Source organism: Salmo salar, chromosome 28, assembly GCF_965601325.2.
Source record: "Salmo salar chromosome 28, fSalSal1, whole genome shotgun sequence".
Taxonomy (NCBI): Eukaryota; Metazoa; Chordata; class Actinopteri; order Salmoniformes; family Salmonidae; genus Salmo; species Salmo salar.
In genome coordinates, this window is record NC_138318.1 from 10,784,442 (window position 1) to 10,809,567 (window position 25,126).

At 44.4% G+C, this 25,126-nt stretch overlaps 1 protein-coding gene and 2 long non-coding RNA genes across 3 annotated transcripts; 1 reads left to right on the plus strand and 2 right to left on the minus strand.

The window, feature by feature from the left end:
• Positions 1 to 10,285: 10,285 nt before the first annotated feature.
• Positions 10,286 to 17,957, minus strand: LOC106589419 (uncharacterized). Its single transcript, XR_001324841.3, has 3 exons — positions 12,395 to 17,957; positions 12,052 to 12,185; positions 10,286 to 11,888 (listed from the first exon to the last, which is right to left on the minus strand). It is a non-coding gene; the product is annotated as an uncharacterized LOC106589419 (long non-coding RNA).
• Positions 17,958 to 20,194: 2,237 nt separating this feature from the next.
• LOC145865546 (glutamate dehydrogenase, mitochondrial-like) lies at positions 20,195 to 21,099 on the minus strand. Its single transcript, XM_082970464.1, has 3 exons — positions 20,889 to 21,099; positions 20,713 to 20,775; positions 20,195 to 20,448 (listed from the first exon to the last, which is right to left on the minus strand). Exons 1-3 carry the CDS (start codon positions 21,090 to 21,092, stop codon positions 20,329 to 20,331), a joined length of 387 nt encoding a protein of 128 aa, XP_082826590.1. The 5' UTR covers positions 21,093 to 21,099; the 3' UTR covers positions 20,195 to 20,328.
• Positions 21,060 to 22,575, plus strand: LOC145865547 (uncharacterized). Its single transcript, XR_014383026.1, has 2 exons — positions 21,060 to 21,446; positions 21,593 to 22,575. It is a non-coding gene; the product is annotated as an uncharacterized LOC145865547 (long non-coding RNA).
• Positions 22,576 to 25,126: the final 2,551 nt, after the last annotated feature.

Consider the following 25,126-nt stretch of genomic DNA (forward strand, 5'->3'; position numbering starts at 1 on the left):
TCTTGGTTTCATCAGACCAGAGAATCTTGTTTCTCATGGTCTGAGAGTCTTTAGGTGCCTTTTGGCAAACTCCAAGCAGGCTGTCATGTGCCTTCCACAGAGGAGTGGCTTCTGTCTGGCCACTCTACCATAAAGGCCTGAATGGTGGAGTGCTACAGAGATGGTTGTCCTTCTGGAAGGTTCTAACATCTCCACAGAGGAACTTTGGAGTTCTGTCAGAGTGACTATCGGGTTCTTGGTAACCTCCCTGAGGTTTCTGTTTATTTAAAAAAAAAAAATTACATTCTAAAAACCTGTTTTCGCTTTATCATTATAGGGTATTGTGTGTAGATTGCTGAGTATTGCTTTTATTTAATCCATTTCAGAATAAGGCTGTAACATAACAAAATGTGGAAAAAGTCAAGGGGTCTGAATACTTTCCGAAGGCACTGTATTATTTTGCAAGCCAGCATAATGTGACTTGCCTGATATGGCCTGCAAACCAGGAGTTTCAGACCACTGTGTTAGTATAAAACTAGGCTGTTAAAGTGTGGCCTTACGATTTATATAATATATTGTCACAGTGTTTAATTTCAATGACAATATTCACTTAGGCACTCACTTATAATATCATTGGGTGTTTACATCATTCCTATTTCACACATGTACAAGTGTGTATTATACACATGTGAATTGGATATGCGTTTTTAATTTTTTTCTTCATATCCCACTCAGTGAGTTGGGTCACGGCCATGCATCAGCCATTATTAGCAATTAGGGTTATGTGTCTTGCTCAAGGGCACAACCACAGATTTTTTCATCCAGTCAGCTCAGGATTCAAACCAGAGACCTTTTAGTTACTGGCCCGAAGCTCTTAACTACTAGGCTACCTGCCACCCACACTTGCAGAAGGCTACAGGATTGGAAGCCATTGAATGTAACTACCATGTCTCTGTCACTAGCAAACACGAGTGGTACTGGTAACTCTAAAATTCACTTCAAAGACTCCCTGGGAAATATCTAAATAAGGCTTTACACCTTAGTGTTAAAACAACACCCCTAAAACTTTTTCAATTAGCATTTCTGCCACTTAAAAAGAGCAAACTAAATGTACTCTTTTGTACCTGTACTATCTTGTCCCCCAAGGTGCACTTGGCTCTTTTTTTAAAGACGTCCTCCAGTGATTTGGTAACTTTTTTCCTGTTGAAAAGTTATACCTCAAGTGTAAATATAGTCAAGTACAAACACTAAAGGTTAAAAAAATGTTTTACGATTGAATTAAAAAACTTTTTGGGGGGCGGGGGACAACTGCAAACTTCAAGGAGTAGGGCATTCAAGGAGTTGGTCTGAATTGAAGTCGTCAGACTCCACCTTGCTTGATGAACACTAGAGGAGCAATAGAGAACAAAAGAGGAATGCCATGTCATAACCTACTTGGATGACCTATTAAGATGTGCCTTTTGTTAAGTAAATCAGGTGTTAAATGAGGTGAAAAGGAGACTGGAGCGCCACTTTAAGATACGAACTGGACGGGTACAATAATGTACCTATAATTAAAGGTACAAAGAACGTCCCTTACATGGTACCACTACAGTGACAAGCATTTGTACCCCTTGTAAGAACAAATCTAAACCTTTATTTCTGAGAGTGTAGCACATTTTATGAACAGAGACACAGAGCTATCTCTCTTTTCCCCAATTTATTTTCCCTGAACCAACCACTCTTCTCTTATGTCCAGGGGGATTTATGGTGAATGGATGGAGGAAAAGGTTAGTGTCTCTGATTTCTTTCTGTGGCTTTCAATATGTAACACACACACACACACACACTCTAGTAGAACAGCTCAGAGGGTCAGACAAGGAACAGGACATCTAGCAGAAATACCTCTGAGCCTATAGAGTGGTGAAAAAACAGGTCCCCTCAATTCTCCACTGCCCTCCTCCCTTCCCCCTTTCTCCTCCTTACATCTCCACTCTCCTTTCCCTCTCCTTCATCCCTTTCTACTCCGTTAGAATCCAGCCGGTCTAACTCACTTCATACTCAAACACGTTCTGTTACATTGAAATAGAGTGAAATCAAATATCATACAGCATATTACATATAATCCAAATGGCAAGTCTATTGGCTCAAATTCATGCATGCCTGTGTCTCAATCACTTATAGACACACACACACACACACACACACACACACACACACACACAGGTTATCTCCCTGCCTAATATATCATGGAGGGTGGCCCTCCCTCTCTTAAGATTCATTCACACACCATGCCAACCTCTGGGCGTGCACACAGAGCCAACCTTTGTACACCTGTGCCAGCTGGGCAACTCATCTACAGGGTTTGGATCCAGCAGGAAGGACAGGCACTAACAACCATCTTGGCTAACTGCGGGTGGCAGTCCTTCTCTGTACCACCCCACATTATTTAGGTATGATTAGGTGCCTGATACTGCTGTAAAAACAGTTTTACACTGTCAGTGCTGTTAGCTCTGAGATTACCCCTCAGCCTGGGTAGGACCATTGTTTTCCCCTCCCGGAGCTCCGGCTGGTTATGGCCTGAGAGACCGACCAATGAGATCAATTTCAATCGCCAGAAACACCCACAGAGCAGATACAAACTCTGGAATAACAACTGGGACCGTTGGATGAAACACTGATCACTGATGATGAATAATCCCTACTGCGGTTTACAACCCCTTATCGTCACTGTCTCTCACCGGTGAGTTAAACAACCCTGGTGTTTGGCACTAGGAGCCTGATACAACTAAGTAGCTATGGGAACTGGAAGTAGTCCAACTCAAACAGTCAGTACACAGTAAACAAACACAGACCCCCTACAAAGGCTTACCCAATTATGTGTTTTTAGGGCAAGATTGAATGACGTCTAAAGGAGAGAGAGGGCTATTGTCTCTCTAGACATATGACCCTTTCTCTGTCAGGTCAGTGCTATCCTGCAGCAGAACTATTTCCATCATAGGACCAATATGTGAACCACACATACAGGTAACTGCCAAAGTGAAGGAAATACCAACATGAAGTGTCTTAATAGGTCATTGGGCCATCACGAGCCAGAACACTACAGTGAATACTACAGTAATGTCTGCAAAAACACTACAGTGAATACCACAGTAATGTCTGCAAAAACACTACAGTGAATACCACAGTAATGTCTGCAAAAACACTACAGTGAATACCACAGTAATGTCTGCAAAAACACTACAGTGAATACCACAGTAATGTCTGCAAAAACACTACAGTGAATACCACAGTAATGTCTGCAAAAACACTACAGTGAATACTATAGTAATGTCTGCAAAAACACTACAGTGAATACTACAGTAATGTCTGCAAAAACACTACAGTGTATACTTGTCACGTCCTCACAATTGTAAGAGGTCTTTTCCATAGTAAAGCGGTCAGGGCGTGACAGGTGGTTGTGTTGGGTGGTTTTGGGTTTTCTGTTTATAGGTAGGGTTTTTGTAGTATTCTATTTCTGTTTTGTTTTCCAGGTATTGGCCGGGTATGGTTTCCAATCAGAGGCAGGTGTCTTTCGTTGTCTCTGATTGGAAGCCATACTTAGGCAGCCTGTTTTACCTTTGGGGTTTGTGGGTAGTTGTTTTCCGTTTTGTCTACGTACCTGACGGAACTGTTGGCTGTCGTTTTTGTTATTTTGTTGAAGTGTTATCATTTAATAAAAGAAACCTGAGCACTTTACACGCTGCGCCTTGGTCCCCTTTCAACGACCCCTGTGACAATACTATTACACTATTGTATATTTTCATGTGTGGAGTTGGTACTCTGGAACATTCTGAGGGTAGAAATGCTGTCCAGTTGGTCTGTTCAGTGACGGTAAATGATAAACAGATGATCTGATTTGGTTTCTGGGTAGCTAACAGACCCTTTGGGTGATGTTTGGGTAGCTAACAGTCAGACCCTTTGGGTGATGTTTGGGTAGCTAACAGTCAGACCCTTTGGGATGTGACAGAACTTGGTTGGTCCTCACAGTCACACTCCCTCTGTACCTAGCTTTTTTAGAATGAGACTGGTCTGACAGGATTTGAACTGCATGACATCCCCTATGACTGGCGAACCCATCTCTCATGTACTGTACACCATTTGACTGTGAGCCAAATGACTAGGTAGCAGCCAGGCTGGTTATTCTACACAAAGCCCCATTCTGCACGAACTGTTCTTTTTATTCAGACATTTGGAACAACACAAATAAATAATAACATTTAAAACTATATAAATATATATACAAAGTAACAAAGCCAAATATAAATAAATTGTAGTATATAAATGCAAATAAAGTGAAATCAAATTATTACACTATTGCCCTATTGCTGACAAACACACAAATACAACTAAATTGCACAAATCCTATATCATACAAATAGAATAACACACTTATAAAGAAGAGAACCTGATTATTGCACTTCAAACAAAAAACATACAAACTAAATTGCACAACTAATTGCATTACTAATTGCATCAGTACTGTACAAAGTTAGTGGTGTGCTATTTGATAGATTCCCCCGTTTCCCCCTACCTCGGGCTTCCAGTGGGGAGACCTGAGGTCAACCTACCTCCGCCCCCTCCCCATCTTGTACTTCTGAGTGGGAGACCTTCCCAGGCAGTAGCCTGTCTAGCTCACAAACTAGAATCAGGGCATCCTCTCCGAAAACCGATCGCGCAAATGTCACCATTCGGAATAAAAAATAAAATATATTTTTGTTGTGTATTTTGTATTTAGTATTTTTTATTTTTTTGTGCGGGCACCCCATGCCGCCCTCGGTGGCTGCCCATGTCGCCATGCCTAAATCCGCCACTGATTCTACATGTCAACTCAACTTAATTTTCCTGCCTTATTAAGGAATTATCTGTGTAGGTCACACTACTTCTCAAAAGCGCATCGACTGTTTTTCCAAACAGTGAGTGTCGAAGGGGCATTGGCACTCTGGATCAGATCAAATCAAATTGGGGTTGTCACATGTGCCGAAAAAAAACAGGTATAGACTTTAGAATGAAATGCTTACTTACAAGCCGGGACATGTAAGCATGTCTCCTTACAAAGGGGAACAATGCTCAGGTTGGCATTTCAGCATACATTTGCTCTCAATGCTGAAGTATTGTCTAGAACACAATTTTGTGTTTACTAAGTGAGAATTTGGTTTAAAGCATATACATTACGACCAAAGGTGAATATCACTGCTATGACTGACAAAATATGTATATTTATGTCCCTAAAAAGCAAGTAACTCTTTGAAAATGGCTTATGTGGCATCGATATGAGTCAAACATTATTCTAATGTCAAAATTGACTACAAAGGGGCCTCCCGAGTGGCGCAGTGGTGTAAGGCACTGCATCACAGTGCTATAGGCGTCACTACAGACCCGGGTTTGATCCCGGACTGTCGCAGCCGGCCGCGACAGGGAGACCCACTACATCCCATAGCTACTTAGTTGCACAATTGGCCCAGCATCGTCTGGGTTAGGGGAGGGTTTGGCCGGCCGAAATGTTCTTCTCCCATCGCACTCTAGCGACTCCTTGTGGCGGGCTCCTTGCACACTGACTTGTGTTGCCAGTTGTACGGTGTTTCCTCTGACTCATTGATGTGGCTGTCTTCTGGGTTAAGTGAGCAGTGTGTCAAGAAGTAGTGTGGCTTGGCAGGGTTGTGATTCAGAGGACGCATGGCTCTCGACATTTGCCTCTCCCGAGGCCATACGTGAGTTGCAGCGATGGGACAATACTGTCTACCAATTGGGGGTAAAAAGTACTAATAATAAAAAATCAAAAATACAAATGTAAATGGGAACATTTTGGTCATAAAGTCAGTCTCGTCTAAAACTGAGTTTAGAACCTCAGTGTGTCAGAATAAATTAAAGTTGGGTTTGGATTACAATTATGTCAACAAATCATGCCCCCTTTTGCCAAGCTCCACGTGCAAATCACCCCTCCGCCCACTTGGCTTCCCTTCATTGAATGGGGCTCCATCGTTTCATAGCCCCCAAAGCATTCAAAGGATCACGGGCCCTATACAGATTGGCCATGCCTCCACAGTCAAAGTTCTATGGTTGACATGCCCTGCTGAAGGACCCTAGCTAGTATGCAGAACAGGTGCTTGGAGGTTGTCGTCTCCCAATTATGCAGCAGTAACGCTAGCTTGGTCTGCAACGACCGGTAGTGGTCAGTACAACCAGAGATACTGAAATATTATTACTTAAATATATTATCGTTTAGTGCAAAACAAAATAATGGATGCAGCTATGGTGGTAGCTAACTTATGTCTGCGTCTGACTGATACAGTGAACTAGGAGCAACAACCCGGAACGGTGTCACCAGCCTGAATCTAATCCAATCTGGAACTTACAGTCGGTCAACATCTGTAAAGCATAGAATTAGTATTTCCATTAGTTACCACACCTATAAAGTCAGAATTGTCTATAGCTAAAAAATGTATGAAACCAACAATTTGCTTTTTGGTCTTAAATTAAGGTTAGGCATTAGGGTAGCAGTGTGTTTAAGATTAGGGGTAGGTTTAAAATCACATTTTAAGAAGAGAAATTGTAGAAATAGACAGGCTTTACGACTTTGTGGCTGTGGTAACTAGTGACGACCGAGAATTAGCTTGACCCAAGCTACTGTCCTGATGACACAGAGAGTTTCATCAACAATGGTAATGTATGTTATACCCGGTTTGATAAACTAGTAGGTTAATTACACAGCCTAACAGATACAAGTAGTAGTCATTTTGGTTGTAAAGCGCATTATCAAAAAGCTTTGTCCTTTCTTTATAACAAAATGCAATTCACCACTTGGCTGTCTATTATATCACCCTGTCACAGGCCCACCCAGTCAACACCACCTCATAAGATGAGGAAGTATATTGCTTACAAGGATTGCCTGCTGCAGCTGTTCGAGAGATGTCCAGTTTGCAGTCTAACATGCAACATAGAGAAGACCAGCAAGTGAACCCTCAGCATCACGCAGACATGCCCTCTCTGTGAGCATTCCTATAAATGGAACAGGGAGGACACTTGAATCAGGTTGGTGACATTTGACCTGGTCAAAGGTCAAAACAGTTTCGAGTTTTGTTCCAATTTACCTTCATAATCTAGCCTGGTCTAACTACGTTTCTCATTTTATTTCACTTCACATATCATGACATCTGAAGTGAAATAGAAAGGTGAATGCATAGATGTTATGTGAATTTCGTTATCAATGTTCATAAACTTCAATTAATCTACTCAGTCTGCAACCCAGAGTTTGTAAGATTCTGGTTGAATGAAACAGACGAGAGTCCCAGTTTACAATAGTCCAAATGTTTATTCACGAGGGTACTCTGAAGTTCATTATACAAAGACATCCATTTTATAGTTCACTTCCTACTTACGCACATACAGTGGGGAGAACAAGTATTTGATACACTGCCGATTTTGCAGGTTTTCCTACTTACAAAGCATGTAGAGGTCTGTAATTTTTATCATAGGTACACACTTCAACTTTGAGAGACGGAATCTAAAACAAAAATCCAATTGTATGATTTTTAAGTAATTCATTTGCATTTTATTGCATGACATAAGTATTTGATTACCTACCAACCAGTAAGAATTCCGGCTCTCACAAACCTGTTTGTTTTTCTTTAAGAAGCCCTCCTGTTCTCCACTCATTACCTGTATTAACTGCACCTGTTTGAACTCGTTACCTGTATAAAAGACACCTGTCCACACACTCAATCAAACAGCCTCCAACCTCTCCACAATGGCCAAGACCAGAGAGCTGTGTAAAGACATCAGGGATAAAATGGTAGACCTGCACAAGGCTGGGATGGGCTACAGGACAATAGGCAAGCAGCTTGGTGAGAAGGCAAAAAATGTTGGCGCAATTATTAGAAAATGGAAGAAGTTCAAGATGACGGTCAATCACCCTCGGTCTGGGGCTCCATGCAAGATCTCACCTCGTGGGGCATCAATGATCATGAGGAAGGTGAGGGATCAGCCCAGAACTACACGGCAGGACCTGGTCAATGACCTGAAGAGAGCTGGGACCACAGTCTCAAAGAAAACCATTAGTAACACACTACTCCGTCATGGATTAAAATCCTGCAGCGCACGCAAGGTCCCCCTGCTCAAGCCAGCGCATGTCCAGGCCCGTCTGAAGTTTGCCAATGACCATCTCGATGATCCAGAGGACGAATGGGATAAGGTCATGTGGTATGATGAGACAAAATAGAGCTTTTTGGTCTAAACTCCACTCGCCGTGTTTGGAGGAAGAAGAAGGATGAGTACAACCCCAAGAACACCATCCCAACCGTGAAGCATGGAGGTGGAAACATCATTCTTTGGGGATGCTTTTCTGCAAAGAGGACAGGATGACTGCACCGTATTGAGGGGAGGATGGATGGGGCCATGTATCGCGGGATCTTGGCCAACAACCTTCTTCCCTCAGTAAGAGCATTGAAGATGGGTTGTGGCTGGGTCTTCCAGCATGACAACGACCCGAAACACACAGCCAGGGCAACTAAGGAGTGGCTCCGTAAGAAGCATCTCAAGATCCTGGAGTGGCCTAGCCAGTCTCCAGACCTGAACCCAATAGAACATCTTTGGAGGGAGCTGAAAGTCCGTATTGCCTAGCGACAGCCCCAAAACCTGAAGGATCTGGAGAAGGTCTGTATGGAGGAGTGGGCCAAAATCCCTGCTGCAGTGTGTGCAAACCTGGTCAAGAACTACAGGAAACGGATGATAATTGTAATCTGTAATTGCAAACGAAGGTTTCTGTACCAAATATTAAGTTCTGATTTTCTGATGAATCAAATACTTATGTCATGCAATAAAATGCAAATGAATTACTTAAAAATCATACAATGTGATTTTCTGGATTTTTGTTTTAGATTCCGTCTCTCACAGTTGAAGTGTACCTATGATAAAAATTACAGACCTCTACATGCTTTGTAAGTAGGAAAACCTGCAAAATTGGCAGTGTATCAAATACTTGTTCTCCCCACTGTACATCCACACAAACCGTAGGTTTGTATCTCTCCCCAGAGTTCTCACCACTGTTTATCCCTACCCAGCGCTGTCCGTTCCATTCCCCCGAGATTAGAGAAACCTTGAGAAATACTCCCTGTCCTATCTCAGAGTTCTAGCCAGGTCGAGTCAAACACAATGTAATTGTTCTCGGTATTTTCTTCGGCACACACATACACACATTTATCTCTCTCCCAGTCTAACCTAGTTGGACTTATGTTTAATACTTTAATTATTAATTATACATGCTACATAAACAACTAAGTACTAATTAGTTACGTTTCAGGGTAGAATTATTATCTTTAAACATATAAATTATTTTATCAATAGATCAGGTTAGTTCCACCAGGCTAATCATAAACACCATTGATAATGTAATCAGTGCTCTGTGTGTGTGTTTGTGTGTGAACGACCAGTATCTTTGATCAGGGGCCAGAAGGTTATCTATGCTGCCATGCCCATCAATAGGGCGCTGGCAAAGACCTTACCTCCAGTCTCACCTCTTGCCTGCTCACCAATGGTCGTCGATGGGGAGACCAGAATTAGGTAAGTTTAGTCTGACCTGTTCAAAGTTCAACATAGTATATGTTTGTTTGTCAGATATCACCCATCCTAACTGGAATAGAACAGGGACTGTGTGTGTATGTGTTCACAGATGCATCTCCGGAGCCAGCACTTGGAGACTTGCAAGATGGAGTCCAGACTGACAGACAGGCTTCATATTGATGTCTCTAAATGGAGAGATACCTGGCACCTGTCAATAACATATTACTAGACACAACTTTTTAATTTTTTGTATTATTGAATTGAATGGTATTAGTCAAAATGGAGAGAGAGAAACCCTGAGTATTCTGCACCAGGGTCAGGGAACTCCTGTTGTATACAGGACACCAGGGTCAGGGAACTCCTGTTGTATACAGGACACCAGGGTCAGGGAACTCCTGTTGTATACAGGACACCAGGGTCAGGGAACTCCTGTTGTATACAGGACACCAGGATCAGGGAACTCCTGTTGTATACAGGACACCAGGATCAGGGAACTCCTGTTGTATACAGGACACCAGGATCAGAGAACTCCTGTTGTATACAGGACACCAGGGTCAGGGAACTCCTGTTGTATACAGGACACCAGGGTCAGGGAACTCCTGTTGTATACAGGACACCAGGGTCAGGGAACTCCTGTTGTATACAGGACACCAGGATCAGGGAACTCCTGTTCTATACAGGACACCAGGGTCAGGGAACTCCTGTTGTATACAGGACACCAGGATCAGGGAACTCCTGTTCTATACAGGACACCAGGGTCAGGGAACTCCTGTTGTATACAGGACACCAGGATCAGGGAACTCCTGTTGTAGCAGTGTGAAGCGCAGTTGAGTTTGCGTCATCTGTGAATCTGTTGGGGCGGTATGCGAATTACGGTGGGTCCATGGTGTCAATTTGTGCCATGACCAGCCTTTTAAAACACTTCATGATTACAGATGTGACTTCTACGGGGTGATAGTCATTCAGGCAGATCGTCAATGATCTTGAGTGTCGCATTCAGATTCATCCTCCCAAGGGCCATTCCCAGAGGGCCATGGCTACTGGGTGAGGATGGCAAATCTCTGCGTACGCTAGGGTCAGAAGACCCCTGCATAACGGTGGCTACCAGGACTGGATGTAAAGCAGAAAAGGGATCTCTGCTAACAGGGCACCCCTGGTCATCGAGGGGCTCGAAGATGAGGGATAAGCCTGTTACATCACTCTGCTTAGAGTGAGGGGTACCAGGCATAGGGGAGAGAAAAAGCGTAGGGCATCACCCTTGACAGGGTGAGCCAGCGCTTCCATCCCTAGTGGTGCATTTATCATCAAAAACACTCATAGGGTTGTTGGTTCTAACAGTTTGTCTCTTGATTCAGTCTGGATAGATGCAGAAAGCAGGCTCTCAGAAGTTGGTAATGTGCCAGAGCACACGAGTCATGAACACTGCACTGCTAGGGGAGCAGAGAGTGTGACAGTTAACTGTCCGAGGCATATGAGCATAGTGTTTCTTGCAAAGCATGCTTGATTCTCTTGGACCGCGCCCCTAGAAAGTGGCGATAGTACAGCATCTGCTATTCTGTGTCACCGAACAGGGCTTTCCACGAGAGAGCGACCAACGGAATGGTGTAAACCATCAACCGGTGTAGCTAAAAGTAAGAAGGAAACATGCTGGTTACATAGATGGGTAACACTTTATTTGGATAGTCCATCTGTAGATGTTCTACAGACTATCTGTAACATTTCAACTAACTATCCCCTAACCCTAGCCCTTACCCTAACCTTAATGGGAGAGAGTTTTAACTTGGAGGGCTCTTGGGTAAGTAAGCACAAAAACTACCAAATGTTATGTGCACTGTGCCAGAGAGTCAAGCAAGCAGTGTGCTAGCTGAGGCAGGCCGCTAGAGTGTTACGCCTACCCTAAGTTAGCAGCAGTGGAGGCTGGAGACTTGAAATATTTAGGAGGACGAGAGACCCACGGTATAGGTGCAGACCGCACAGAGACGTCAAAGAATATTTCAGAAATCATCAAAGACACATTTTTACCTTAAACATTTAATAAAGACATTTATAGTCAAATATAATTAGTCATGGGAATGAGAGGGCTACTTACGCCATTTTGAGAAGAGATCACAGCAGTGATTTGAATGAGGGTATGAAGCATGAGTTAAGGTGTTCAGAGGCTTGACTTCGGTGCAGGACCTGGGTTGAGATGTTCAGAGGATACAGTGCAGGACAAGCTTATCATGGATGGATGGTGTTGCAGAAGAGCTCAACTCTTCCAGTGCAGGACAAGCTTATCATGGATGGATGGTGTTGCAGAAGAGCTCAACTCTTCCAATGAGGACAAGATTTGACTGGGAAGACCAAAAAAACAATAACTTAAAACACAGTTAGACAAAAGAGCTAAGAATGGGTTAGTCCAAGCAAGGATTACAATCTCATTGATGTGTAATAATGTGATTGTGTTTGTGTATGTGATTGACTCCACATGCAGAGAAAATTGACAGGGCTACTCACAGTGCTTGGAGAGGAAATATTCAGTGAGCCAGTGGATGAGAGGGCACATGAGACATGGCTTCAGTTCAGTAAAGAGTTGACACTGGTAGTGGAGTAGTCATCCACTCTTAATCAGGGAACAGGAGGGCATTTAGCTGTAAATACAAATTCCAGCTGATGTCTGTGGTTTCATCCGTTTGCCACGTGAAAAAAAATGTACTGGGTCAACTTGTCTTTTAATCTCACTTTTAGTGGATGATGTGATGGAAGCTATCAAATCATTCAGAATTTATTTCGACATCCCAGAGAAGACAGCAGAAACGTCCATATGCTCAGCAAGTAAAGCATAATAATGTAAAATTACCTCTGAAAGCTCCTAGTAGTTGCCCTTGTTAGCGGAACTTTCCCTCTCATCTTGTCCCCTTGCTTCGTCCTGCAAAATACATCTCTGGTTTGAGGTCTCTGTAAACTATGCCAAGATGGTGCAGGTGGTCGAGGGCCAGAGCCAGCTCTGCTAGTTAGAATTTGACATATTCCTCTATAAACACAACCTAGTGAGAACTGGACACATTTTACTGTCTGTTCTGGCCTCAGAGGGAAGAGTCACAGTCAACACAACCCCTAATACAACATTATAATAGCATATTATTACTAAATACAGTAAACAGAGCTACAGTACACATAAAACAATATTATATACATTATATTAAGTTAATAACACTATTTACACATTTTAAATACAGCCATATTGTTTATATCATTATACACAATAATGGTTCGCTCCTACAGACAGTGAGTCACGTGACCGTGGCTTGCTATATAAAGTAGGCAGACAGGCATCGAGGCATTCAGTTACTGTTTGATTGAACGTTAGAATGGGGAAAATTAATGACCTAAGCGACTGCGCGTGGTATGATCGTCGGTGCCAGGCGCGCCGTATCTCAACAACATCTGGCCTCTTTGGGTTTTCACGCACGACAGTGCCTAGGGTTTACCCGAGAATGGTGCGACAAACAAAAACATCCAGTCAGCGGCAATCCTGTGGGCGAAAACAGCTTGTAGATGACAGAGGTCAAAGGAGAATGGCAAGAATTGTGCAAGCTAATAGGCGGGCCACAAACCGGCATATAACGGCGAAGTACAACAGTGGTGTGCAGAACAGCATCTGGGAATGCACAACTCATCATGGATGGGCTATTGCAGCAGATGACAACACCAGGTTCCACTCTTATCAGCTAAAAACAAGAAGCGGCTCCAGTGGGCACGTGATCACCAACACTGGACAATTGAGGAGTGGAAAAACATTGTCTGGTCCGACGAATCCCGGGTTCCTGAGGCATGTCAGAGGAAAATTGCAAGATTATGTTGTAATACTTTTATTACATCAAATGGTTATTTTATTTGACAGAATAGAGTATTCTTATAGCTATTGTGTGTGTTCTACTGAGGATGGGCCTCTGGGAGATAACACTGACAGGAGATTTACGATGTCTTTTGGGTGATAAAACCTAAAGAGCATTCCAGAGCATGAGTTAATGTTTCTGTTCTATATGGTACCAGAGAGATGGTTTCAGTTTGGAGTCGGAGGGCCAGACACTGGTCTATACAATGAAAACTGTTGACACAGCAGAGAATGTCTGCTAGCGGTCGACCGATTATGATTTTTCAACGAACATGCCGATTATTGTAGGACCAAAAAAAGCTGATACCCATTAATCGGACGATTAATGGGTATTTTTTTTTCTTTTATTTATTTATTTGTAATAATGACAATTACAACAATACTGAATTAACACTTATTTTAACTTAATATAATACATAAATTCTATCAATTTAGCCTCAAATAAATAATGAAACATGTTCAATTTGGTTTAAATAATGCAAAAACAAAGTGTTGGAGAATAAAGTAAAAGTGCAGTGTGCCATGTAAAAACGCTAATGTTTAAGTTCCTTGCTCAGAACATAAGAACATATGAAAGCTGGTGGTTCCTTTTAACATGAGTCTTCAATATTCCCAGGTAAGAAGTTTTAGGTTGTAGTTATTATAGGAATTATAGGACTATTTCTCTCTATACGATTTGTATTTCATATACCTTTGACTATTGGATGTTCTTATAGGCACTTTAGTATTGCCAGTGTAACAGTATAGCTTCCGTCCCTCTCCTCGCTCCAACCTGGGCTAGAATCAGGACCACATCGACAACAGCCACCCTCGAAACAGTGTTACCCATGTAGAGCAAGGGGAACAACCACTCCCAAGTCTCAGAGCGGGTGACGTTTGAAACGCTATTAGCGCGTACCCGGCTAACTAGCTAGCCATTTCACATCGGTTACACCAGCCTAATCTCTGGGGTTGATAGGCTTGAAGTCATAAACAGCACAATGCTTGAAGAATTGCTAAGAGCTGCTGGCAAACGCACGAAGGGGCTGTTTGAATGAATGCTTACGAGCCTGCTGCTGCCTACCATCGCTCAGTCAGACTGCTCTATCAAATATCAAATCATAGACTTAATTATAATATAATAACACACAGAAATACGAGCCTTTGGTCATTAATATGGTCGAATCCGGAAACTATCATTTTGAAAACTAAACGTTATTTATTTCAGTGAAATACGGAACCGTTCCATATTTTATCTAACGTGTGGCATCCCTAAGTCTAAATATTCCTGTTACATTGCACAACCTTCAATGTTATGTCATAATTATGTACAATTCTGGCAAATTAATTATGGCCTTTGTTAGGAATAAATGGACTTCACAGTTTGCAATGAGCCAGGCGGCCCAAACTGCAATATATACCCTGACTGCTTGCACGGAACGCAAGGGAAGTGACACAACTCCCCTAGTTATAAGAAATTCCTGTTAGCAGGCAATATTAACTAAATATGTAGGCTTAAAAATATATACTGTACTTGTGTATTGATTTTAAAGAAAGGCATTGATGTTTATGGTTAGGTACATTGGTGCAACGACAGTGCTTTATTCGCAAATGCGCTTGTTAAATCATCACCTGTTTGTCGAAGTAGGCTGTGATTCGATGAGAAATTAACAGGCACCGCATCGATTATATGCAATGCAGGACATGTTAGATAAACTAGTAATATTATCAACCATGTGTAGTTAACTAGTGATTATGTTAAGATTGATGGTTTTTTATAAGATAAGTTTAATGCTAGCTAGCAACTTACCTTGGCTTCTTGCTGCCCTCACGTAACAGGTAGTCAGCCTGCCACGCAGGCTCCTCGTGGAGTGCAATGTAAGTCAGGTGATTAGAGCGTTGGCGGAAGGTTGCAAAAACGAATCCCCGAGGTGACAAGGTAAAAATCTGTTGTTCTGCCCCTGAACAAGGCAGTTAACCCCCGTTCCTAGGCCGTCATTGAAAATAAGAATGTGTCCTTAATCTGACTTGCCTAGTTAAATAAAGGTGTAAAATTATTATTCTTTTTTTAAATCGGCAAATCGGTGGCCAAAAATACCGATTACCGATTGTCATGAAAACTTGAAATCGGCCCTAATTAATCGGCCATTCTGATTAATCGGTCGACCTCTAATGTCTGCTATGTATTATAGGTATCTTTCATACAAATCTTAACCTTGTGACCCATTCTATATATCTGTTGTTCGTCATGTAGGTTAAAAGGGGTGTATCTTGGGTATAAAAGACCTTTGTACTTTTGTCTCGCCGCCCTCAACGGATCATTAGAAATGGTGATTCGTCGACAAGCCATTGCTATTGCAAAGCTCTCACTATTAAAGATTTAGTTTTAGTATAACTCTGACTTGTGTGATGAGTTTGTCTCTCCTCATTTAAGAAATGAACCAGCCACAGGCATCATGCCGAGAGTCAGGACTTGGCGTAAGCAGTCCATGGCCCCATCCTGCCTGGTGTCAATGGTACAGGCTGGTGGCAATCATTGAAGCAACATGCCCCCTAAAAGCCAACTCTTACATGCACAAAAATGCAGTATCCCTGTTTATCCAACCTTCTAGTTGTGTTGCACAGTTTGAATATACAGAATCTGATGTGGGCAATGAAAGGGCTTCTTCAACAAAAAATTCACTACATTGTCGTTAGCGTTATCTTGTCACGACTTCCGCCGAAGTTGGTCCCTCTCCTTGTTCGGGCGACATTCGGCGGTCGAAGTCACCAACCTTCTAGCCATCGCTGATCCACTTTTCATTTTCCATTGGTTTTGTCTTGTCTTCCATCACACCTGATTCCAATTCCATCAATTACATGTTGTGTATTTAACCCTCTGTTCCCCCCCATGTCCTTGACGGTAAGTGTTTCTTGTAATGCTAATGCATGGTATGCTGGTATTTACCGGGTTTTGTTTTACCCATTTATTGTATTGTTCTGTTGACAGTGGTTTATGGATATTAAACGACACGGTTGTAAATCAGTTTTCGCTCTCCTGCGCCTGACTTCTCTGCCGCCAGTACACACCTCACTACAGAATTACTGACCGAAACTATGGAGTCAGCAGGAGCAGGTAACCCTTGGAATAGGGGTGGAGGAGCGCGTCCGGGAGCACGCAGCAATGCTCCACCATCTAGGCACCGCCATGGACCACGTTGTCCAGACAATGGACCGCTGGGAGAGACAGGGAGTTCTTCCAGCGCCTCCACCAGCACAACCGGGGTCTCCCATGAGCGCCCCTCTTCCTCCTGGTCCCAGTGGGATTCGTCTCTCCTTGCCCCAGGAATATGATGGAAAGGCTGAGAACTGCCAGAGGTTCCTTTTACTACTGGACCTATACCTGGCCACCGTCCACCTGGCTCGTTGGGCCATGAGAGGGTGTCCGCCCTCGTCTCGTGCCTCACCGAGAAAGCCCTGGAGTGGGCCAACGCCGTGTGGAGAGAGGGAGATGCGGCGTTGGACCAGTCGGACCAGGGTAGAGCGGCGGGTGAACGCCTCTTCCATCTGAGGCAGGAGACGAGGAGCGCCCAGGAGTTCGCCCTGGAGTTTAGGACCCTGGCTGCCGTCGTGGGATGGAACGACAGGGCCCTGATCGACCATTACCGCTGCAGTCTGTGCAAGGACGTCCGTCGGGAGTTGGCCTGCAGAGACTACACTCTCACGTTCGACCAGCTGGTGGACCTGTCCATCTGGCTGGACAACCTGCTGGCTACCCGTGGACGTTCAGATCGGGGTCTGGTGGTTCCATCCTCCCGCACCCCCTCTGGGATACCCATGGAGCTGGGAGGGGCGGTGCGCAGGGAGACCGGAGGGGGTTCCAGCTCATGCACCATCTGTGGCCGCAGAGGTCATACTGCCGGTTGGTGTCGGGTTGGTTCCTTTGGGGATCAAGGCAACAGGCAGGGCACTCTGGCAGCACCCCAGGTGAGCCAGCACCATTCTCACCCAGAGTCCTCTGTTGCACATATGTTTGTGTATGTCACTTTCCCTGAGTTTTCCCCGCATTCCCAACATAAGGCGCTCGTTGATTGAGGCGCGGCTGGGAATTTTATTGATAGAGCGTTAGCCCATAGTTTAGGGATCCTCATTGTTCCCGTGGCTGTACCCTTCCCCGTTCACGCCTTAGATAGTCAACCATTATTAAGGGTCAGGGTTGATTAGGGAGGTCACCGCTCCTTTGGGCATGGTGACGCAGGGGGGTCACAAGGAGAGAATTAGTCTCTTCCTTATTGACTCTCCTGTGTTTCCCGTGGTGCTGGGCCTACCCTGGTTAGCTTGTCACAACCCCACTGTTTCTTGGCCACAGAGGGCTCTTACGGTGCTACTACGGTGGTGAGTCCAGACCAGATCTCCACCGTGTGCAATCCCCCTGAATATGTCGATTTGGCTCTCGCCTTCTCCAAAAAGGAGGCGACTCAATTACCACCCCATCGACAGGGCGATTGTGCGATAAATCTCCTGGTAGACGCTGCACTTCCCAGGAGTCACGTGTATCCCCTCTCACAGGCGGAGACAGAGGCTATGGAAACATATGTCTCTGAATCCCTGCGTCAGGGGTATACTCGGTCCTCCACTTCACCCGCATCCTCGAGTTTCTTTTATGTGAAGAATAAGGAGGGAGGTCTGCGCCCGTGTATTGACTATCGGGGTCTGAATCAGATCAATGTGAGGTATAGTTACCCGCTACCGCTCATAGCCACAGCGATTGAGTCAATGCACAGGGCGCGCTTCTTCACCAAACTAGATCTCAGGAGCGCTTACAACCTCGTGCGTATCCGGGAGGGAGACGAGTGGAAGACGGCTTTCAGTACCACCTCAGGGCACTATGAGTACCTCATCATGCCGTCCGGGTTGATGAATGCGCCATCAGTCTTCCAAGCCTTTGTTGACAAGATTTTCAGGGACCTGCACGGGCAGGGTGTAGTGGTGTATATTGATGACATTTTGATATACTCCGCTACACGCGCCGAGCATGTGTCCCTGGTGCGCAGGGTGCTTGGTCGCCTGTTGGAGCATGACCTGTACGTCAAGGCTGAGAAATGCCTGTTCTTTCAATCCGTCTCCTTCCTAGGGTATCGCATTTCCACCTCAGGGTGGAGATGGAGAGTGACCGCATTTCAGCCGTGCGTTATTGGCCAACTCCCACCACGGTAAAGGAGGTGCAGCGGTTCTTAGGATTTGCCAACTACTACCGGAGGTTTATCCGGGGTTTTGGTCAGGTAGCGGCTCCCATTACCTCACTGCTGAAGGGGGGCCCGGTATGCTTGCAGTGGTCAGCGGAGGCAGACAGGGCTTTTAGTCACCTGAGGGCTCTGTTTACCTCGGCTCTGGCCCATCCGCCCCTTTGCCTTCTTCTCGAGGAAGCTCAGCCCGGCTGAGCGAAACTATGACATGGGAGATCAGGAGCTGTTGGCTGTCTTCTAGGCCTTGAAGGCGTGGAGACATTGGCTTGAGGGGGCTAGACACCCTTTTCTCATCTGGACTGACCACTGCAATCTGCAGTACATCCGAGCGTCGAGGAGACTGAACCCCCGCCAGGCAAGGTGGGCCATGTTTTTCACCCGTTTTGTGTTTACCCTTTCCTACAGACGAGGCTCCCAGAACGTGAAGGCAGACGCATTGTCCCGGCTGTATGACACAGAGGAGCGGCACATGGATCCCACTCCCATACTCCCCGCCTCCTGCCTGGTGGCGCTGGTAGTGTGGGAGCAGGACACGGACATTGAACAGGCATTACTTGCAGAGACCGCTCCCGTCCTGTGTCCCGCTGGGCGTCTGTACGTCTCGTCTGCTGTTCGTGACCGGTTGATCTATTGGGCCCACACGTCACCCTCCTCTGGTCATCCTGGGATCGGTCGGACAGTGCGCTGTTTGAGCGGGAGGTACTGGTGGCCTACCTTGGCTAAGGACTTGAGGGTTTATGTTTCCTCCTGCTCGGTGTGCGCCAAGTGTAAGGCTCCTAGGCACCTGCCCAGAGGTAAGCTACACCCCTTACCCGTTCCACAGCGGCCTTGGTCACACCTGTCGGTAGATTTTCTGACTGATCTTCCACTCTCACAGGGTAACACCGCGATCCTCTTCGTTGTGGATTGTTTCTCTAAGTCCTGTCGTCTCCTCCCTCTGCCGGTCTCCCTACGGCCCTACAGAATGCGGAGGCCTTGTTTACACATGTCTTCCGGCACTACGGGGTGCCTGAGGATATAGTGTCTGATTGGGGTCCCCAGTTCACGTCTAGGTTCTGGAAGGCATTCATGGAATGTCTGGGGGTCTCGATCAGCCTTACTTCAGGGTTTCACCCCGAGAGTAATGGGCAGGTGGAGAGAGTGAACCAGGATGTGGGCAGGTTTCTGCAATCCTATTGCCAGGACCGGCTGGGGGAGTGGGCGGAGTTCGTGCCCTGGGCTGAGATGGCACAGAACTCGCTTCGCCATTCCTCCACTAACTGGGGTACCAGCCGGTTCTGGCGCCTTGGCATCAGAGTCAGACCGAGGTTCCTGCGGTGGACGACTGGAACCTCGGTGCACGAGCCACATAGGTTTTGTATTGAATTCAATGTAAGCAGAGGAGGAAGGAAAATAGCTGCCCTCCGGCTATACCGTGGTGCTACCCTAGAAGGTGTTATTGCGACTTCTGTTATAATCAGGTATTTGGTGACGTGAATATATTTAGTATAGTTTTATCTAAAAAGGATAACTTTTTAAATGTAATTTTCTGAAATTCACTGAGTAGGATGGTCCTCACCTTCCTCCTCAGAGGAGCCTTCACTGGTTAGCGCCTTGCCGCATTAGTTAGCCAGTTTCAAGCCGTCTCATGGACCAGAAGCGGTGGAACCAATAGCAGGGCAGTATGGGAGGGGTCTGACTTCGATAGGGTGATTATGTGACGGTGATGCCGGCCTCGTTGTAGACCTTGAACACCTTCTCGATGGCGTTGACGTACGCAGCCGTCCGCAGGTCCAGACCCAGGTTGTACTTACTGGCCGTACGCATGATTTGCTGCAGGGGAACAAAACACACAAACACTAGTTAGATACCAGTTACACTGGCAAAACCAGTCACACTGGCAAAACCAGTCACACACACTAACATACACATGGTGGTGTGATTGAGAGGTGCCCCAGGCCAGGGTTGGGGCATTGTCACAGTCTGTCTCATAGAGAACATATGATTAAATTCTAGGATCTGACTCATCGGCACTAACCTCACAAACACACGCAGACACACACACACGCATACATGTACGCACGCTCACACTCTTACCCTGGCAGATCTCTCCATGGTGTAGGCCAGCCCAGAGTGAACAATGTCCTTCTCAGAAGCACCCTGGAGTGGAGAGAGGAAGGAAATATGTGTTATCAAACTGCCAACACACTTCATGATTTCCACACCACATAAGTTGTGTGTGTGTGTGTGTGTGTGTGTGTGTGGGTACTCACAGCGACTCTGGCCTGGAAGTCAGCGGTTGGGACAACAGGGATCGGTCCTCCCTGCTTTCCAAACTTCCTCTCCAAACTCTCCTGAACGGACACTGAGAGAGAGCGAGGGATAGAGAGAGAAATAGTTAGATGGCAATGTAGCAATGTAACCTGATCATTGGCAACCATCGTATTTTCAAGTATATCCAGTCGATCAACATTCATCCCTGAAGTTTAATCTGTGTTCACTCACACATTTCAGATTAGTATCGTTTTCTTTTATTCAAAACCTGAACGTCAGAAAGGCGTATCTTTCTATCTGGCACGTCACCTTAAATTAACCTACTGTATATATGGGGATGACCAGCGGAAATATCACCAGTTACACTTCTTTCGCGGTCATCTTTTCAGTTGTCCTTACAACTCTGAAAACACGGAGACAATTTCCAAGAGAGGACCACAGTACTGTATCTCCTGCTACACCAAGATTGTTAAAGGAAGAGGAAAAGGCTTCAGAACTGAACGAACACAGATCTTCTACAGACAGACGAGATCAGAAAGCGGACACATAGCTCCAGAGTGAGTACAGATTAAAGACTTCCAATATTATTCAAGGAAAGATAGGGCCCTGCTCCTAATATTTAACTGGGGCTATTTTTTAAAGAGAATATGTTCTTAATGAGTGACCTAGATCACAAATAAATTAACATTCATCTTTATTACAGGTGGTAGTAAACAAACAGTCAAAGGAAATCTAGTTGCCGCACCTAGAAATGGCAGAGGTAGAACAACTGAACAATTTGCCCCCCCTCATCCCCTACCCTGAGGGGATGACAGATGAAAAAGAAAAGAAAGAATTTAAAAAAAGATTTCTGCAGAAAAATCCAGAGACTTTATATCGTGATGAAAAAAAAAAGGCTCCGTGCAACCTCATTTTCTACACAGCAAATTGTCCTACATGGGAAGAGGAAATACTGAAACACTATCCTGAGGGAAAACAGTGGGAAAGAAGATCTAAGGAATATTTCAAACAACTGAAAACGAAGGCAGGCACTATAAATGTGTATTATACTACTGGGACAATCATGGTGCAGGATAATAGTGAGACGTTAAAGATATTCCCAAATGATTTCCCAGCCCTGCGCGAGAGAGTGAGAAAGAGTGTCAAGAAGACAGAACGTGTCGAGGAGAGTGAGCCTGTCGAGGAGAAAATGGCAGCGCTAGACATTGGGGAGAAGGAGGAGGAAAGAGGAGAGCAGAGGAAAAGAGAGAGCGAGGACATAAAAAAGGAAGACATAAAGGGGGAAATAAAGGAAGAGGTGGGAGGAGGTAAGGGGTAGCACTGAACATTCCAGGGCAGATCAGAACAGAAACATTATTTTACAGGATGTATAATTTGATGAACAATTATGCTATAGCTTGCTGTTCCTCTCACCTTATAATTTTAATGTTGTATCTTCTACCTGTTAATGTTTGTGTTTTTAATTGAGCTTGTATGAAAAATGCATTCGTAAGTGCTCACAATCATCATGATCTTGCTTTGGTTATAGTTTAGCACTTTCCCAATGATAAAGGCGCTTAAAGCAAAAGGTGGTGGTCCCTGTGAATTTCCCCAGCAATATGTGTTATATTTTGTTTCAAAATGTGTGCTCTAAAATGTATCAAGATTGTTGAAACGCAATTCTAATAAAGTTTGATTTAAAAAGTGTCAGGAGTCAGGACGTACTATATATACAGTACCCTGCCCCGATGTTCAGAACTCAGACCTACCTACCTACCTAACTACAGGTTATGGAACATTTGCTCTTTTAGTATTTCTGCAGTATGTTTCCTCAAGGAGAAGGCTTCCCACTTCTATGTCAAAGATAATGCAACAAAAACACTTTCGTAAATACTACAGTAATGTCCCCAAAACGACAACAGTAAAAACTACGGTATACCACAGTCCACAAAAACACTACAGTAATTAATATAGTGTATATATACACACACTACTCTTTTTTACACAGTATTTATACTATAGTATACTGCAGTAAATACTACAGTATTCACTGTAGTGTTTCTGCAGACTCCAGTCCACAAAAACACTACAGTAAAATGGAGAACAGAGAAAAATGAGTGTCCCCCTGCCTGAGAGGTGAGTCCCTGGATTACTCTTTTTCCAGTCGCTAGTGAAAGTCTACACACACCTTGCACAGTCTGCACATTTTGCTGCCTTATTAAGGAATTATCTGTGTAGGTCACACTACTTCTCAAAAACGCATCGACTGTTTTTCCAAACAGTGAGTGTAGAAGGGGCACTGGCACTCTGGATCAGATCAAATCAAATTGTGGTTGTCACGTGCCAAAAAAACAGACTTTAGAGTGAAATGCTTACCTACAAGCCGGGAAACCATTTGATTAAAGAGTGACAGTCCCTAAAAAGCAAGTAACTCATTGAAAACAGCTTATGTGGCATCGATATGAGTCAGAAACATTTTGACTACAAAGGGGCCTCCTGAGTGGCGCAGTGGTGTAAGGCACTGCATCGCAGTGCTATAGGTGTCACTACAAACCTGGGTTCGATCCTGGGCTGTCACAGCCGGCCATGACCGGGAGACCCATGAGGCAGCGCACAATTGGCCCAGCGTCGTCTGGGTTAGGTGAGGATTTGGCCGGCCTAAATGTTCTTCTCTCATCGCACTCTAGCGACTCTTTGTGGCGGGCACATGCACACTGACTGGGGTTGTATGGTGTTTCCTCTGACACATTGGTGTGGCTTGGCAGGGTCGTGTTTCAGAGGACACATGGCTCTTGACCTTTGCCTCTCCCGAGTCCGTATGGGAGTTACAGCGATGGGACAAGACTTTAACTACCAATTGGCGGTTAAAATGTAAATGGGAACATTTTGGTCATAAAGTCAGTCTCGTCTAAAACTGAGTTTAGAACCTCAGTGTGTCAGAGTAAATTAAAGTTGGGTTTGGATTACAATTATGTCAACAAATCATGCCCCATTTTGCCAAGCTCCGCGTGCAAATCACCCCTTCGCCCACTTGGCTTCCCTTCATTGAATGGGGCTCCATTGTTTCATAGCCCCCAAAGCATTCAAAGGATCACAAGCCCTATACAGATTGACCATGCCTCCACAGCCAAAGTTCTATGGTTGACATGCCCTGCTGAAGGACCCTAGCTAGTATGCAGAACAGGTGCTTGGAGGTCGTCGTCTCCCAATTATGCAGCAGTAATGTTAGCTTGGTCTGCAACGACCGGTAGTGGTCAGTACAACCAGAGATCCTGAAATATAATGACTTCTGGTATAACTTAGCTAACGCCGTTAAATAACGTTATTGCTGGTTATGGAGGTAACCCTATTTTTATAAAGTGAGGCAGGCTAGCTAACGTTAGCCTACAAGTCAGATTTCCAAGTTAGTTCATAGCTCATACAAGTGTTGTCTTTATCGTTTAGTGCAAAACAAAATAATGTATGCAGCTACTTATGTCTGAGTCTGACTGATACAGCGAACTAGGAGCAACAACCCGTAACGGTGTCACCAGCCTGAATCTAATCCAATCTGGAGTTTACAGTCAGTCAACCTCTGTAAAGCATAGACTTAGGGTTTCATTTGTTACCACACCTATAAAGTCAGAATTGTCTATAGCTTAAAAATGTATGAACATTTTTTATAAATTGAATTAAGGTTTGGGATTAGGTTAGCAGTGTGTTTTAAGATTAAGGTTAGGTTTAAAATCACATTATAAAACCTCTCTGGGATAGGCAACCCGCTAGCGGGACACCTGTCGACAACTTCCTGTGAAATTGTAGGGCGCGCAATTCAAATAAATAATCATAAACATGATGGATATTAAACATTTTGGTACATACAAGTATCTTATATCGGTTAAATTCTTGTTAAAAACGTACTTTTTGAAAATCTTCCTGTTTGCAATCCAAAAGGGTCCCAGCTACAACATGCATGGTCATTTTGTTAGATAAAATCCTTCTTTATATCACAAAAACTCAGTTTAGTTGGCGCCATCGATTTGAGTAATCCACTCGTTCAACATGCAGACAAAGGAATCCAAAAAGCTACCGCTAAACTTTGTTAAAACAAGTCAAACTATGTTTCTATTTAAGCCTCAGGTACCCTAAAATGTAACTAAACTATAATATTTCATACAGAAAGAAGTATGTTCAATAGAAAAGTAAAATTAGCAAGTGCGAGTCCTCTTCATCGTGCGCCCACAGACTGATTTCCAACTGTTACTCCCGGTTCCAAAAC